General features: G+C 43.7%; 2 protein-coding genes and 1 non-coding gene across 9 annotated transcripts in view; 1 reads left to right on the plus strand and 2 right to left on the minus strand.

Moving 5' to 3' along the window:
• The window catches only part of AGGF1 (angiogenic factor with G-patch and FHA domains 1), a 71,994-nt gene that overhangs the window by 44,355 nt on the left and 11,007 nt on the right, over positions 1-16,632 (plus strand). For 2 of the 6 annotated variants that reach the window (XR_010413104.1, XM_045896807.3), the window contains one exon: positions 10,909-11,558. The exons of 1 other annotated variant lie outside the window; for it this stretch is intronic. The gene's annotated coding sequence lies outside the window, so the exon portion shown is untranslated. Of the gene's footprint in view, positions 1-10,479; positions 11,559-16,632 lie in introns of those variants that run through there. 3 more of the 6 variants (XR_010413105.1, XM_045896816.3, XM_064596261.1) reach the window with 2 other exon arrangements.
• On the minus strand, positions 2,300-15,401 carry ZBED3 (zinc finger BED-type containing 3). Of its 2 annotated transcripts, XM_045896831.3 has the most exons (4): positions 15,269-15,378; positions 9,459-9,609; positions 7,900-8,036; positions 2,300-7,021 (listed from the first exon to the last, which is right to left on the minus strand). In XM_045896831.3, exon 4 carries the CDS (start codon positions 7,005-7,007, stop codon positions 6,291-6,293), a length of 717 nt encoding a protein of 238 aa, XP_045752787.1. In that variant the 5' UTR covers positions 7,008-7,021; positions 7,900-8,036; positions 9,459-9,609; positions 15,269-15,378; the 3' UTR covers positions 2,300-6,290. The 2 variants fall into 2 exon arrangements, with proteins under 2 accessions (XP_045752787.1, XP_045752800.1); XM_045896844.3 differs by lacking the exon at positions 9,459-9,609 and having other exon boundaries at positions 15,269-15,401.
• Positions 9,718-9,855, minus strand: LOC123836843 (small nucleolar RNA SNORA47). Its single transcript, XR_006789087.1, has one exon. It is a non-coding gene; the product is annotated as a small nucleolar RNA SNORA47 (small nucleolar RNA).

The following is a 16,632-nucleotide window of genomic DNA, read 5'->3' on the forward strand; positions in this document are numbered from 1 at the left end:
AACATGTTTATTAATCGTAGTATTTGAGTATTCTGTTTTTGGGGGGAAGCTTAAATTTTAATTCATATCTGACTCCAAAGGCTTGACAACTCAAACATCACCACCTTCCTAGTCAATCAGATCCTAGTTAGTGCACAGTTATTTAAATGTTTAGTTCTCTACACTATGAAGGCCTCTGATTTTCCCCCAGAGGCATCTTTCACACCCACCTTGCAGGGATCTGTCTCAGAAAAGTCTGTGAGCACTCCCTGCACTAGGCAGATTTATAAGGAGGGGTGGGGGAGATTAGGACCCCCATTAAAGTATTGATTTCTGGGGAATAGGGGCTCCCCATCAAGCACTTTGCCTTTCTCACATACCTCCAAACCTAAGCCAGGCAGGATACTGCTATGTGGTAAGCAGATAATAGATCCCCCACCCTTGCCCCCCCAGCAAATGTCTATATCCTAATCCCTGGAAACTACCAATATGTTACCTGGCAGGGAAGAATTAAAGTTGCAGATAGAATTAGGTTGTTAACCAACTGACCATAAAATAAGAAGGGTCCATTTAATGTGGATGAGGGTAGCAGAGTGATGCAATGTGAGAAAGAATGGCCCTTGCTGACCTTGACAGAAGGGGCCACAAGCCAAGGAATGTGGGCAGCCTCTAGAAGCTGGAAAAGGCAAAAAAAAAACATCTCCTAGAGCCTCTAGAAAGGAACATAGCTCTGCTGACACTGAGTTCAATTTCAGACTTCTGACCTGCAGAATTGTAAGATAATAAACTTGTGTTGTTTTTAGGACTGGGTTTGTGGTAATTTGTTACATATGCAATAGCAAACTAATACAATGGCCAACCTCACTTCCTTAAAGTCTGGCTTACCCCCAACACCAGAGCTTGTGGGTGGAAAGCAGCCAACATCAACCCAAGTGTCAGTAGGCACTCCAGCCAGGATAGCACTGGTCAAGAGGTGGACCAGAAGGGAGGCCTGGGAGGAAGTGCAACTTTTTGGCCCCAGGTATGACCGGGATCCATGGATTGAGTTCCAGCCTCCAATCTGCTGTTGTCTTTCAGCAGGTCACTTCACCTTGTTGAAGTGTATGGCCTCATTTGTAAAATATGGAAAATTATACTTGCCCTGCCTGCAGGGTGTCATGAGGACAAAGGAGTGGATACAACAGAGCATACTCATAACTGCTGCACACATCTTCAGTTCTAGGGAGTGAATGATAAAGTTAGTACTTCACTACTATGGAAGAACTTTGATACACTCCTGTTATTTTTGAGAATACTCATGTCACTGTCAACATTTACTTCTAAATTTGCAGTGACCAAGAAAATCATTTAAACCAAACAATTCATTGACTCAAAGGCAGTTGATGTTAAACTGTATTTCATGTAATCATACCATGTTGGAGCCAAAGAGGACCTTAATGATCACCTCATCCATTTTGCAGACAAGCAGATTTAGGTTGTGGAAAGGTAAGAAGTTCAAACCTTTAGAAATAGAATTCCCTATTGAGTGGCAGCAAAACAAAAGTCCAGTCTTTGTGAATCCCTTCTAAGATGTTAAAGACATGAACAGCTATTTAAAATAGAAAGCCCAAACCAGTTCTTCCCTCTCCAGCTCCATGGATGACAGCTTAGGTGTATAAAGGGCTCTAGCTGTTTCAACTTTGGTTGTCAGTGCCCTGCTTTGCTTCCCCCTCCTCTCTGCCAAATTTAAACTTAAAGAAGTGACTGATCACTTTACATCATGGCAGGAGTTCAGGAGTTGGGTTCAGGGCATTCTGCATCCCCATTCCAGCCATCCACCTCCCACTGTGTGCTTGCTCTCAAAGGCAGCACGTGGGTGGCGCTATTAGTAAGCCAGTCACAGAAGTCAGAGAAGCCCTGCTGATCTAGGCAAGGTGTGTCACTGTCACCCATCAGCAATGACAGCTCTCTGTGAGTCGACTGGGTGACAGGCAGAGAGACCAGTGCAGTCCCCATAACCCATCTCTACGTCCTCTGGAGGCCAGCTTGGCTTATTGGTCCTGACAGCCCTTGGGCTTTCACAGATGAGCCAGCAGAAGTCTTTAAGGCCAAAGAGGCACAATATCTGTTGAGGTTGGAGTCAGGTGACCACCACAGCCACTATCTCCTGATAGTGGGCAAGCCACTCTGGGGCTCATTTTTCTCTTCTGTCAAATGATAGTGTTAGACTGGACAAGGGCTGCATTTCTCTCTAGGCTTCTCTAAAAGTAGGGATTACAACAGTCCTTGTGTTGGGTTTTGTTTATTTTACCTAAGAAAGTGGAATGCTCATGGTCAGGAGTTCTCATTTGAGGAATGTAAATTTTATTTTTGATTATGAAAGTAATTCATGCTTGGTATAAAAAAAGTACAACAGTACAGAAGTATATAAAGCAGAAAGTAAAATCTCTTTGCTTAACTCCCACAGCCAGCACTAAGTTACTAGTCAGGCTAACTATTCCCCCGTCCCCTAAACAGGCTATTGGTGCTCCCATTATTTATCTTTCTTGAGGAAGCAATTGCGATTCTAAAAGTCAGTCTTTGCTGATATTAATAGTTCTAACAGTTGGTGAAATAGAAGAGTAACATTTGCAGAAGATTTCTTCTAAAAAGTTCAAATTCCTCTTATAGCCCAAGTTACACATCCACATGAAGTAGTTATATTTCAGTACTTACAGAAATAACATACTATTTTTAGGATAATGTAAAGATTGTGAAAGACAGAAGAATAAAATACATTAAAATGTTTGTAGCAGTTTTATTGGTGACAGGAATTTGGGGGATGTTCTGATTTCTTCCTAGATTGGGGCATTGCATTTGTGTTACTTGTGTAATGAAAAACATTTTAAGAAAAACATTCCTGATAATGACATACTAGTAGTGATATACTAATTTGGATTCAAACCAAACAGCGCAATAATGGATACTTACTAAATCTTTATTGACTAAACAGCTTAAATTATTACTGCTATTTCCTTCTAGGCTATTTTTTTCTGCTATGAATTCTATTCAGATTTAAAGATAAATGAATAATTATATTAGTAACTGTGGGAAAACTAACTTGTAAAACCTTCAAAACACTGAGTTCAATGCCTCAAATTTATTTATTGGGCAGCTATTATATACAAAGCACTGTGGGAATAGAAGGCTAACCCAAGGGTGCAGGTCTGGCAGGAGAGGGAAGACAAGAACCCATAGAGTCATATGCCAGATGGCCTGTTCGAAGTGTTATGAGATTATAAAATGCCAAGGAGTCCAGAGAAGTAAAAAAATCATCTCTAAATAAGGAGTAATCAAGGAAAACTTCATGCAAGCAGTTGAATTTGAACTTGGTCTTTGAAAATGGGTGGAATTCTTCATACTCAGAGATTGAAGGGGCCTTTTAAGTGGAGGGAAGGCAAACAAGCATGGAGGAGCCAAGATGAGGACATGTCAGGAGGAACAAGGAGTCCGGTTGGGCTAGGTAGGAGAGGGGACAGATAAGACTGGCAGCAGGGTGGGGGCACTTGAATGACAGGCTACAAAATCGAAGCTTATTGATGATGGGTGATCTTGGGGTGCCTTTGAGCAGGAATTGTGATACAATCAGTGTTGGCTTAGAACAGTTCCTTTGGTCAAGTTGAGTGTTAGGAAGGGGACGGTTGGGAAAGACAAGGATGGGAAGATGAACCCTAGATGAATGATAAATGAGGCCTGAGGTTGACAGGTGGCATCAGAAGGAAGACAGATGTGGCACTTTGTAGAAACAGGAACCTAGGATTCAGTGACATGAGTTCAAATCCCACTCTGCCTCAACATTACTTAGCTCCCTGAGCCTAACTCTTCCTCTGCAAAATGGGCATATGTCATGGAGTTACTGCATGGTAGGCAGTTACTCTTGTAAGCTCAGCACAGCTCTGGCACATGGTGAATGCTCAGTGCATGTTAATGTCACGGACATATTACCTGGAATGAGAGGGAGGAAACTTGGTGTCAGCTCAGTGACTAGCAAGGGAGACAGCACAGCAGCCAGGAACAGCGCATCTGGAGGTAGAGACTGGGTTTGGATCTCAACGCTACTTACCAGCTGTGATCTTGTAGAAGCTACTTAACGCCTCTGTATCTGTTTCCTTAGCTGTAAATGGGCATAGTATTAATACCTCCTCAGGGAGCTGCTATGAGAATGAAGTGACATAATGCATGCAGTGTGCAGTATGTACCTGTACATTTTTTTTTTTTTTAAAGATTTTATTTATTTGAGAGAATGAGAGACAGCACAGGAGGGAAGAGGGTCAGAGGGAGAAGCAGACACCCCGCTGAGCAGGGAGCCCGATGCGGGACTTGATCCCAGGACTCCAGGATCATGACCTGAGCCGAAGGCAGTCGCTCAACCAACTGAGCCACCCAGGCGCCCTACATTTTTTTTTTTTAAAGATTTTTTATTTATTTATCTGAGAGAGAATGGGAGACAGCATGAGAGGGGGAGGATCAGAGGGAGAAGCAGACTCCCCGCTGAGCAGGGAGTCCGATGCGGGACTCGATCCCGGGACTCCAGGATCATGACCTGAGCCGAAGGCAGTTGCTTAATCAACTGAGCCACCCAGGTGCCCCTGTACCTGTACATTTTAAGAGCCCAGTAAATGTTAGTTCTTGGGTAAGGGGTGGGAATGTGGAACTGAACAGATTTGCCCTTTCCTCAGCAGTGGCAGGATATACAAGTAGAGGGGGAGACATGCAGCAGGGGGTTGGACATGAGGGACTGAACTGGGAAGAACACTCGAGGCTGGAGTTAGCCAGGAGTCACTGGCACAGAGGTAGATGAGCCAAGAATGAGTGCATAAATTGGCTTAAGCAAACAATCAGACAAACCCAGAATAAAGGACATTCTATAAGACAGATGGCTGGGACTCTCAAAAATGTCATGGAAAAAAATATAAGGGAGCTGTTCTAGACTAAAAGAGACAAAGTTATAATCAAAAAGTAATGAATGAACCTTGATTGGACCCTGGTTTGTTTTGTTTTAGAAAAGATAAGACATTTCTGAGACAATTGGGGAATTTTGATTAAGAATTATTTTAGACGCTATTAGGAGATATATATGGTGAAATATTTCTGGATGAAATGCGATGCATGTTTGGGGCAGAGGGCCAAAAAATTAAATAAGGCAGAATATTAACAATTGCTCAGTCTAGGTGGAGGGTGTATGTGGGTGTTCATTGTACTAGCAAGACAAAGGCTGAAAATAAATCATCATATTCAGCTCTTAAGGGTCCAGGGTAGGATGGGAAGCTGACCACTAGCGAAGAATTGACGTATGGGAGGAAGTATAGGCAGCAGGAAGTATAGGATAGTGTTCAGTGGGGGCAGCCTGTTGCTGAGGAAGAGTAGTCTGGGGAAGGGAGGGAATAAGTCAGAAGAAAGGAGAAACAATAATGGGGCAAAGGTCCAGTAACGGTGGAAGAGAAATGGATGGGAACAGAAAAAGAGACAGAGGTGGCCTCAGATGGGAGGAATGCTTTCCTTCTACTGTGACCCAGAAGCGAGGATTGTGGAGATGTGGGAAACCAAGTTCCCTTCCTAACGAGGGAGTAGGTCATGTTTTGCTAGTAAGGGAGTGTGAGGTGGGAAAGTGGGGAAACTCACTACAGCTGACACTGGGTGTGAAACGGAAAGAAAACAGCTGGGGTGGGACAGGGTGCACTTGGTATAGTCTGCAAGCTGGGAGGGGAGTACACAGGGGTTCGCTCAGACTGCGCCAATGAGGCACAAGAGAGGACAGGGTAAAGAGCCGTTGTGGAAGCTAAGTGGCCCCCTTTTCAGAACTTCGTGCTGGGCAAACCAGTTACCAAAGATTTATTCATTGGGAAAGGAGTAAAACTCTTCTTGGATAAAACGCTTTATCCTCATTTCCAAGCCCCCTCCACCCTGGGTTGCCCTGGCTGGTGTACAGGCACGTAGTATGATAGTCTTTGGTACACAAGGAAGTTTCTCTCCTTTCAAAGTCACCGCGTACGAGACTCCGGGTGACCTAGTCTCACGAAGTTGCTCGAGCTGTCATTCCAAAGGCGGTGGGAAGAAAACCGGCTCCTAAAGGCCAACAGCAACGGAGGCCACTGGAGCTTGTGCTCCCAGGCATCCTGGGGGGGCCACGGAGCGTTAGTGATTTTTGGTTCGGCCTCCGAAGCGCTTCTCAAGGGCCCACATTTGGAGATGTCGGCGGGCCTGAGATTCAGGTCCCAGGCGAGGCCGGTCCGCGGACCACACTTGGAGTAGCGCTGGCATGGGAGGGACTGGGGTCGCAAAGCGACCACAGCCTACAGGAGGACCTTGGTGATTATGAAGCCGTCCCTCTCCCCCTCGGGCTCTTCTTTGAGCGGAGTCTGCAGCGGGGCAGAGGCGGCGGCCAAGGCGCCTTCGCGGCGGCTCACTTCCCGCAGCCGCGCCTGCAGCGCCTCCCTCTCGGCCTGCAGCTCCCGCCGCGCCTGGGCCGCCGCGCGCTCCTCCTCCTGCAGGGCCCTGCGCCTCCGCTCCAGGGCGCGCTCGCCCTGCTCCACGGCAGCCTCGCGCCGCGCCAGCTCGCGCTCACGCAGGCTGCAGCGCACGGCCAGCGCGCCCATCTGCTCCAGCAGGCGCGCCCAGTCGCCCTCGGCGGCCGCGGCGGGCCCGGGCGGCGGCGGCGGCGGCGGCTGCTGCGCCGGGCAGGGGACGGCGGGCGGCGAGCGGCGGGCGGAGCTCTTCTCCAGCTCCCGCCGGTGCGCGCTCTTGAGGTGCCTCCACAGCGCCGGGGTGCCCGCGGGGAAGCCCGGGCCGCGGCTCACCTGCTCCCCGCACAGCCGGCAGGTGGCCCACTGGCCCGCGGCGTGGCCCGGACGCGCGGGGGCCAGATGAAAGTAGCCCCAGGCCTCGCAGTATGGCGCCCCCAGGCGGCCGGGAGGGGCCGGAGCCAGGCCGGGGAACGGGCCGCCCCGCGCCGCCGCGTCGTCCGGCCCGCCGGTGTCGTCCATGGGCGCCGGCAGCTCGTCACTCCGCATTCTCTCCGCCGCGCCTGCGTTTCGAGGGAGAAGGTAAGGACAGCCGCCCGACTAGACACACACTCGCATGCACAACTTCGGCGGCCAGAGGTGGCGGCCTTTTTGTTACACATAAAAAGCCGACGGTTCGTTTGCGGGTACCTGGGTTTCTTTTTCATACTATGAACGGTTTGGTCCTCGGGAAATGTTAGCCCTGTCCAGCCCTTCTGCCCTTAACTAGGAGCGCTCTTCAAGATCAGACGGGTCCCCAGCTCACAGGTACTGATACTAAGGAAATGGGAAGCACCAGCTAAAGAAGTGCTGTATGTGTGAGTTTTAACTAGTCTCCTTCGCTCTCTTTTAAAAAGGTTACTCTTCTCAGAGTAAGCGCTTCATTTTGTTTGCTGCTCTCAGTGTTAGGGAACAAACTGTTGGAACGAGCCAAAAGGAAAGCCTTGGGAACGGACGATTTGTTTCTTAAACTTGAGGGGTGTAAGTGCCCGTGGTGAACAGCCTTTTAAAGACCTTTCAGTGAGGAAATTTTTTTTCAAAATACAAGTCTCTGTTTTGTGACTTTAAAAACAACGTGCTTATGGGGCACCTGGGTGGCTCAGTCGTTGGGCGTCTGCCTTTCGGCTCGGGTCATGATCCCAGGGTGCTGGGATCGAGTCCCGCATCGGGCTCCTTGCTCGGCGGGGAGCCTGCTTCTCCCTCTGCCGTTCCCTGCCACTCTGCCTACTTGTGATTCCTCTCTCTCTCTCTCTCTGTCAAATAAATAAATTAAATCTTTTAAAAAAACAAAAAACACAACGTGCTTATGAGGAAAATGGCAGTACTAAAAAAACACTAAAACGTTTTAAAAATATACATACTTAGGAAAACAAATACACAAAGCAGTTTTCTGAATTTTTACCTTTAAATTAGTTGGTAGGCCATGTCCTGTGGGCCTTGGGGGGTCCCTGTCATTGCCTCAGAGTTTCCAGCCAATGTCAGTTGTCAGGTAGCAACACTGTAGCATGAATCCTGAGTTCTAAAGAACCATCAGCAGTGCTAGGATAAATTCAGAGGACAGGCAGTGAGTTAAAGAAATTCAGTAAACAGCCCCCTAAACAGATACCAGAATACTGGCTAGCACCATGTTATTCTAGTGTTCTTTTTTTTTCTCGCCCTGTCATAGTTGCTCCAGTTCTAAAACAAAAAGAAGTTTTCTGTATTGCTCATCTCCTCTATATATTTAAAAGATAAAAAGCTTTGTCAATGCTTTTAATTAAGGAAGGAAATAAAAGTAATAGCTTCTTCTCTGTCCAGCAGATATCTGTGGTTGAAAGGATCCACACACAACCCAGTGACTATCATTGCAAAGTCTTTCCTATTAAAACAGTTTATCACAGAAATAACCTATCAGACAAGGAGGGATAGAAAAGGTGAAGTTTAGTCTTGCGGAAGTAACTTCACAAAGGACCAAATGCGTAATTCTAAACAAATTTGTTTTGAAAATTTAAAAATAATAAGAGAACACGTGGCAGACTTGGAGGTCTTCTGAGAATTTATTTCAGGGGGAAAATCAAGGCCAAGATACATAGTGAGATAGCCAGTGTCCACTTGTACTGTCAGGTTTTGAACCAACAGCTGTGGAGATGATAAAGTTCCAGAATCTCTTTTGTTTTAACGTAACTGGGAATGACAGAAGACACAGTTGGGAACAGGAAAAATAAGTTGCTATAATAGTAGTAGTGTTTAGTGTAAGCTTTTATTTCAGTTGCTGAGAGTCTTGTTACAGATACGTTATAGTTTTCTAAATCTCGTTTTTCTCCCCACCAAGCTGTTCTAGTCAGGATCAGGCATCACGTTAAACATATCACTCATATTTTAAAAAAAGGTCACAAACTTACCAGAATCATCAAAAAAGACAAGTACCAGTCCTCTTCTAACAAAAGAATTAGCTATTTACATATCTTGTGATACAACGGGCATTGATTTGAATATAGTTTCTCATGAAAGCCAATTAGTATAAAAAGTCTTTGGAAATTAAAAGGCTACATTTCCTGCAAGAGATTTACTAAATCTCCAAAGTCCCCAAAGGGGGAGTAATAGGATGAAGAGGGGAGTTACAATTTTCAAGGATAATTTTTTTTTTATGCTTAGTAAACATTATGGTTATGTAACATTATGGTTAGTAAACAGACCAGATTTTAGTATTAGAAACTGTTTTTGGTAACCTAAATTTACCTAACTATTTTTTTTTTTTAGAATTTCATTTCTTCTATATTAGAATCCTCTCTTTACAGAGTTCCTTTTTTTATTACTAGATAGACACAAAGGGGGAGAGAATAGGATTATGAATTCTTGTATTTTTATAAATTAAAAGAGATTTAAAGGTTTTCTATAATATCAAGACTATTGCTTTGCATTCTGATAATGCTTTCTTGAGCTGGGGGTTGAAAACTATATATAAGCTGCAGACTGTCTTACCTGTGCCAGAGTCTGAGAGTGATCATTACTGATGTGCCCCTAAAAGTGCCAGGGTGACCAATTACCGTCATGCTTTACCTCCCTGGAAGATGTCTCTGGGTTTCTTCAAAATCTGGGATGCCCAGGGGAGTGCCACATACATGAATGCCATCTGTTGTAAGAGCGAGGGTGGAAACAAGAGTGAGAAGCACTGATTTTGATGTCTTAATCCTTTAAATTTAGTGGACTGCCTCATCTGAGCCAGGGACATGCAGCACTGTAAATGTCGGCCAGCACAGCACTGCCCCTCCAAGGGCGGCAGAGGGACATCCTCTGCCTTGGCAGGCCTTCACTCTCGGAGGTCTTAACCGGTGGAAGGCAGCACAGTACTGAACTGCCTCACCTTCTCAGTCCTCCGCACACAGCTACATCCTGGCTCAATACAGTCTTCTGTTCAGACTAAGTATTTAAACAGTGACCAGCAGTCTGTGGCCATAGGTCATCATAGCCTTCCTAGTTCTGCTAAACAACCCCTGGGCTTGTTTCAACTATCCCTACAGTACAGAGGGAGAGAAGCCTCCTAGTCAGCTATCTTGGCTTGGGACAGAGGCCTCAGCAACTTCAGCCACAACCCTAATACACAAAGAGCTCTTACAAACTGACAAGAAAAAGACAAACAACCCAATAAAAAAAAAATGGGCAAGAAATACGAGTAGGCAAATGACCTAAGAACAAAATCAGATGGCCAAGAAATTTGTGAAAAGATTCACATCACTTACATTCAGGGAAGTGCTATTAAAGTAATAGTAAGGTCTCATTTTAGATCCATCACACTAACAAAAACGAAGAGGTCTGTCAGCCAAAGTTAGAAGGGAGGCAGAGAAAAGGGTATGTTCATGCATTACTAGTGGAGATGTGGAAGCTTTTAGGAAAGCAGTCTGGCAATTTCTGTTAATTAAAAATAGATATAATCGGGGATCCCCTTCTTGGGAATCTATTCTGTAGAACTAAAAGTACTAATACATAAAGCATTATGTATTAGGATGTTTATTACAGTATTATCTGGAACGGCAAAAAACTGGAAACACGGCAATGCCTGTCAGCTGGAGAATGGCTGGGTAAATGATGTGTGTTCACACCTGGGAATATTGTGCAGCCATTAAAAAGGACGGATTGGAGCTCTGCTAGAAGACCTAGAGGGATTTCTGAAGGAACTCTTCAGGGAGAAAAGCCAAATGCAGAAAAATATGTATAATATGATGTCATTATTCTTAAATAATATACAGATCTGTGTAGGATATATAAGATTATATATATATGAAGAAAAATGAGGAAGATACATTGTCGGTTGATGAGTGGCAGCTGGTGTGAAAAGAGAAAGGGAAGAAGTAAACACAGAAGGAAGAGTAAAAAGGTCCTAAGAAAGCATGCACATTTGTGGATACATTTAGGTAGACTATGTATATTGCAGGATCTACACATAATGTGGAGAGCGAGATGGAGTCACTCACATCAAGCAGTGATGTCATGAATGAGGAAAGCAGACAAGGGTGATGAGCTGAGAATAAATATCACTAAAACTCTTCACAGCCTGTTGGCACCCAGAAGTGATGACCAGCAAAGCCAAGAGAGCCTGGATGAACCGAGAACTGATGATTGGTAGAATCCGAAGTCTGGAAGGGCTAGACTGATCAAACTCCTTTAAAAAGGGAAGATTTTTGCAGCAAACTGTCATATTCTCCAGACACTGACCCTTCCACGTCTGACTGCATCAGAAAGGCAACTGCCACCAAAGGTCCTGCCCAGTTGATCTCTGAACATAATAGAGATCCTCCCCTGCTTGAACATACTAAGCAGGAAGCACTGAGTGGACCCATACTGGTCGAGACCTCATCTCATCTGTGTGCTTGTAGACTGACTTTGCATTGGGTTCATTAACTTACCCTATTTTATCTTGTTTGTTATGTGACTTTTATATTGTACTTTGTTTTGTGTGTTGTATATGAAGCCAAGGTAAATGCGCAGTGAAATATCATTGAGTTTGGAATTCTGAACTTGCTTTTACAATTATGTTAACCTTGCTTTATGATTCAATAAAGCTGACATTATGGAAAGACACAATCTGTGTCTGTGCCTTCTTAGAGTAGCTCCCCAACAATGTAAATACAAAGTAATTTTCTAAAACAGTCCTCAGGCCCTTGAGTCCATGTTGGGCCAGGCAGCCTGAACTACGGAGACTGGAGAGGACAGTCCCGTGAGGCATAGCACTGCCATCTGGCCCTAGAGGGACCCCAGTGTGTGAGGTTGCTCGGCGTCAGGAGGTTTGCTGGCCCTGCTTGAACAGAAGGAGATTCTGTATACATAAGAGATGGAAGTACCTGGGAGGAATGCCCACCTGCCCCATCCCCCTGGCACAGGCAGGCACTCAAGGGATGCTGCCTTCAATGCAATGAACTTGACTACTTTTCTTAGACCCAGCTCACTAAATCCCAATCTCTCCATCTGTCAAGGAAAATGATAAGATTATCTGCCTCTAAACCTGTTGCTGAAATCAAATAATGCAAATGATCTCGCTTTTGGATTCTCCAGTGCTATATAACTTCAGGGCATGAACAAAAAGAAGCTACCAGTATTTACTGCTCAGACACACCCACATTAAGATCTTAGTGGTTAAAGACAGTGTTATTTCTCTCTTTGACACTGTTACTCAGTAGAGTAGACAGTTTAAGTTGGAAAAATTCTCTCGAGGATTTTTTAATATAAAAAGCAAAAAAGAATCACAGATCCACCTTCCCTCCCCAACCAAATTTATTTTCATTTTGTAAATTGACTTTCATGCAAAATAGGTTGCTCCTGTCTCAGGTAGAAAATAATGGGGAGGTCTGGTTACCTGGAGCCCTGCGATATGTATTACTTCCTTACCAAGTAACCAAGAAAAATGCACACCTATTAACTACATGGTTAGCTAACATGAAGAAAATGAAAAATAAGAGCTCCCTTAATTTTTTCTTAAACAGTTTTTAAATTACCAGAAAGGTGCCAGTGAATGTGATTATTTTGCTTACAATCCATTCACTCCATCCACTCTCATTCAAATTGCTCATTGTGCACCTGCTCATCTGAGGTCAGACAAGGGCTTGCTGCCTGCCCAGGATGCCAACAAGAGAACCACATATTCCATCCCCTCCAGAAGCTCACCGTCTGGTGGGGAGAGACGCTTCCAGCAATAATTCTGATACATATGCTAAAGGTCAGAGCACTGTTCACTCATGAGGGTAAATTCCATCACGCGATGTCCATACTGAGGAAAGGGTGGGTCGTGGGGGCCCTAACACAAATGCTCAAGCAGACACTCCTGCTTCAGCATCTCTTCCCTTCCTGACCTCCTTCAGGGCCCCAAATTCACAAAAAACACATTGCCACTAGTGCTGACTCTCATAAAGTTCCAATTCTTTAGTCTTATAACTAGGCTTCCAAGCTCATATTTTAAAAAAATATTTCCTGATGCTAAATGAAAGTAGCTAGCATGAAATTAATTTAATAGTGGAAATGTTTTAGTCCAATTTCGGGGAAGGGGAAAAAGCTGAGAGAAAAGTAGATTTTAGTTATTTCATGGAAGGGGGAGAGTAGTATTGTTGGTACCACACCTCTAAACTCTCCCATAGTGAATTTCATTTGAGTATCCATTATCTGGAAGGAATGATAAGTTTAAGCCTGTGGAAGATAATAAATTCACATTAATTATTTCAAACTGCATTTGAAGTTTTATTTGCAGTTCTCCAAAGTTATAGTCTTCTAATAATCTATCAGATTAAAACCCAGACTCTTCAGTATCCTCTCCCTGAATACTAATATAGAGAATAAGGGAGATCAAAACCCAGATGAATAATTTGTGTAAATATGGGTGTACATACATATAATATATGACTGTAACATTAAGAATCATCCTATAAAATACCCACGGAAGTTAATTTTATTATTTTATACTTATGCTTGAACACATACAAAATATTAGGCAGGCTAAAGGCCAAAGAACGAGGCAATGTTCTCAAAAGGGAATAGCAAATGAACTATAGCTCTGTTTGTCCTTCCACAGCCAAGGCTAATCACTTCAGATGGATTAATCTGGCAGAGTTGTAAACAAATACCTGACTTTGAGCCTGGGTCTTAGGTAAGAAATTCACACTAATGTGAAATCCACACAGACTTGGGTGGAAACACTAAAGCACCATGGAGATGGGGGCAGGGATTCCTGTTTGAGCATTTGGCTCCTATTTGGCTTCTCCTCTCCAAAATGAGAAACATTAAGAAAGTCTCATTTACTTCACCCACCAGTAACTTAATCAAAGCAGAACATAATAAATAATTAGCCTTGACAATTGAAATATCAAGGAAACCACAATTCATTCACCTGTTACTTGTCCATCTCTTTGAAATATTAGTTTACTACCATGGATTCATCTATTTATAAACATATCCAGCCAATCAGAAAAATTAGTCTGGAATCACAAGGCTGAAGACTTAGATGAAGTGAAAAAGCAAAAAAATGCCTCCAAACTGTGAAGTGTGGATACTTAGCTCAGGCAATACATGGGTAAGTGTGAAAATACTTAGATAAATGTTACACATGGACTGTAAAAAATGTACTGGACCCACACCTAATTGTATGATGAGTCAGAGATGTTTTCTGAATGTGTTAAGCCAAACTCTTAGATACCTCTACCATTAGCTAAAAGGCCAGATGTATTCTTAATGCATTTTTAAAAATGAAAAGCTTCTACCCTAAACTGGACCTTTATTTTAGGTCTACATGACTTTAATACATGTTCCTCAAAAGAAGGGTGTTGATTCCTTTTGTCTTGTAAAACGCATACTTTAATATGAATTACAGGAATTTAAAGCTGCCCTACTTTGAAGTCCTTTGTAATACAAAGAATTTTTAATTGAGAATGACCTTGTTTTGGCTCTTGGCCATTTTACACATTGTTGCATACTTTTTATTGTCCTTTGCCTCAAGCTATTTTTGGCCAAAAAGAGTGTACAAATAATAACATGAACGCAAAGTGCATAAAATAATTACCCTAATTATGTCAATTTATTAAGCTTTTTTTACAATAGCTTCTGTTTAACACCATATTCATGTAGTCTGGGCTAATTTGAAGTTTGGATAGTAGTTATTTTTTTCTTTCAAGAAAGGAAAAATAATTTTGTTTGGTAAGCTTCGGGCATTTGGCTACTGTCAGTAGTTACAGCAAACTGCTTCTCTATACTCAGAGAGGATCGGAAAATTCTTTTGTTTGAGCACCATGGAGATGGGGGCAGGGATTCCTGTTTGAGCATTTGGCTCGTATTTGGCTTCTCCTCTCCAAAATGAGAAACATCAAGAAAGTCTCAGAGAAAGAGCACACTACAGGGCATGCAACCATTTGCCACTGTTAAAAGTCTGACTGCAAAAAGGCAATTTTACTTAGGAAAGCAGATGATTTTCGATATTCTCAAATAACTTTTTTGAAAGGAGCCTGGGAGCAAAAACGAGGTGCTGAAAGAAGCTGAGCAGTGCCTTTAGGCAGAATCCGGGGCCACATGCGTCTTTTATACTAGGGACAACCCGAGCCCAGAGAAGGAAGGGCACGTCCGGCAGCCCGTGCGCAAGCCAGCCTGTGATAATAGCGCACAGTGGCGTTTGCGGGTTGCTGGCTCACCTGCGGCCCCCGAGGCCCGGGACTGGTCCCCATTCCCTTCGCCGCCCCACTTCTCCCCCAGCCCCTGGTGGGCCGCGACCCGCCCAGGCCTCCGGGAGCGCGGCCGCCTACGTGGCGGCGCACACTCACCCCATCACCCCCAAAGCGCGGCAGGAGCAAGAGGCGGGCTAGAAGTCTGGGATCGCGGGTCCCCTCCAGGATCCTCGCAGACATTTTGTTCTGTGCAGAAACCTCCGCGCGTATCCCTTAAAGACACAGCGCTCAATTCACGCATCTGGGGGTGAAAGGGGGAGGGTAACATGTGACCTATAGGGGAAAGGGCTGGAGAGTCACTCCTTAGCCATCCAGGTCCACGAGTGACAGACCTCGTTTGCCAAGGTTTAAAAATGATGCAGTTGTTTAGTGCTTTTTAAAAATGTAATTTTTATTTTATACTTATACATTAACCTTCCAAGACCTGGATTCCTGTCTTGAGTCTGAGTGCAGTTTGCATCCTTTCAGGTTCAAGGTATCTGATGGTTCAAGTTGTTAAAAGAAACCCGCCGAACCAAGGTCTGGACAGGGCTCATTGGTGTTCTAGAACTTATAACGCTAGTGTATCAGCTTTCGATGGATTATGTTGTGGTAACAACGCCTACAACTCGGTGATTTACAATAAGAAAGATTCATTTCTCAAGCAAATTACATCTGCTACATCTATTCCACTAGTTTCCTTTACTCCAGGCTCCAGGTTGAAAGATCAACTTTTTGCGGGGGATACACTCACTTCACCGTGTGCTGGAACCAACTTTAGGGAAGAAGAGTCCTGATTTGTAGTGTTTGTTATTTCCATGATGTAAATACTCCCACCGTGGCTGATTTCAAGCTACTTTTAACAAGTTTAACAAGTGACTTGCCAAATTTCTGGAAATGTTACAATCAGCTCTTATACACCACCTGCGCATGCTGCTCCTAAAACAAAACAGCTCACATCTGAGCACCCCAATTCTGTTCACATTTTATTGGCCAAAGCAAGTCATATGGCAAAGCTTGCTGTCAATGGGGCCAGAAAGTGTACTCTCAAAAAAAAAAAAGAAAAAAAAAGAAACCTTGCAAGTCGTATAACAATGGGCAGAGATTATATAATCCTTTTAAAAGGAGGACAGGGAATTAGTGATTACAGTATTATAATCCACTTTACATGCTTCGGTTCAAGTAATTTTTTTTCAACCTCATTTTTTCTATAAATTAGAAAAATGTCTAAGTGTCAAAGTCCATTAATGGAGTTTCTCCCTACCATTCCAAGAATGGTTTCGGAAGAAACTGGTTGGGTATCTTAAAAGGGATTATTTTGCAAAGTGAAAGTAAACTATTAGGTTGACATTTTTCTTCTCAGAAGGACACTTACTGCTGTGGACGTCAATTAAAAGAATAGTAACTAGTATAAATGAATCTGGTTAAGTCATCTCTTATTTGTTGCTTAATTCAAAAACAGATTTTTAAAGATTATTGTA

This window comes from Mirounga angustirostris, unplaced genomic scaffold (genome assembly GCF_029215605.1).
Source record: "Mirounga angustirostris isolate CCGP_5_RB_7025 unplaced genomic scaffold, mMirAng1.0.hap1 SCAF_7, whole genome shotgun sequence".
Lineage (NCBI taxonomy): Eukaryota > Metazoa > Chordata > Mammalia > Carnivora > Phocidae > Mirounga > Mirounga angustirostris.

Coding starts and splice junctions, on each gene's coding strand:
- ZBED3 (XM_045896844.3), bottom strand. CDS start 7,007: ATGCGGAGTGACGAGCTGCCGGCGCCCATGGACGACACCGGCGGGCCG.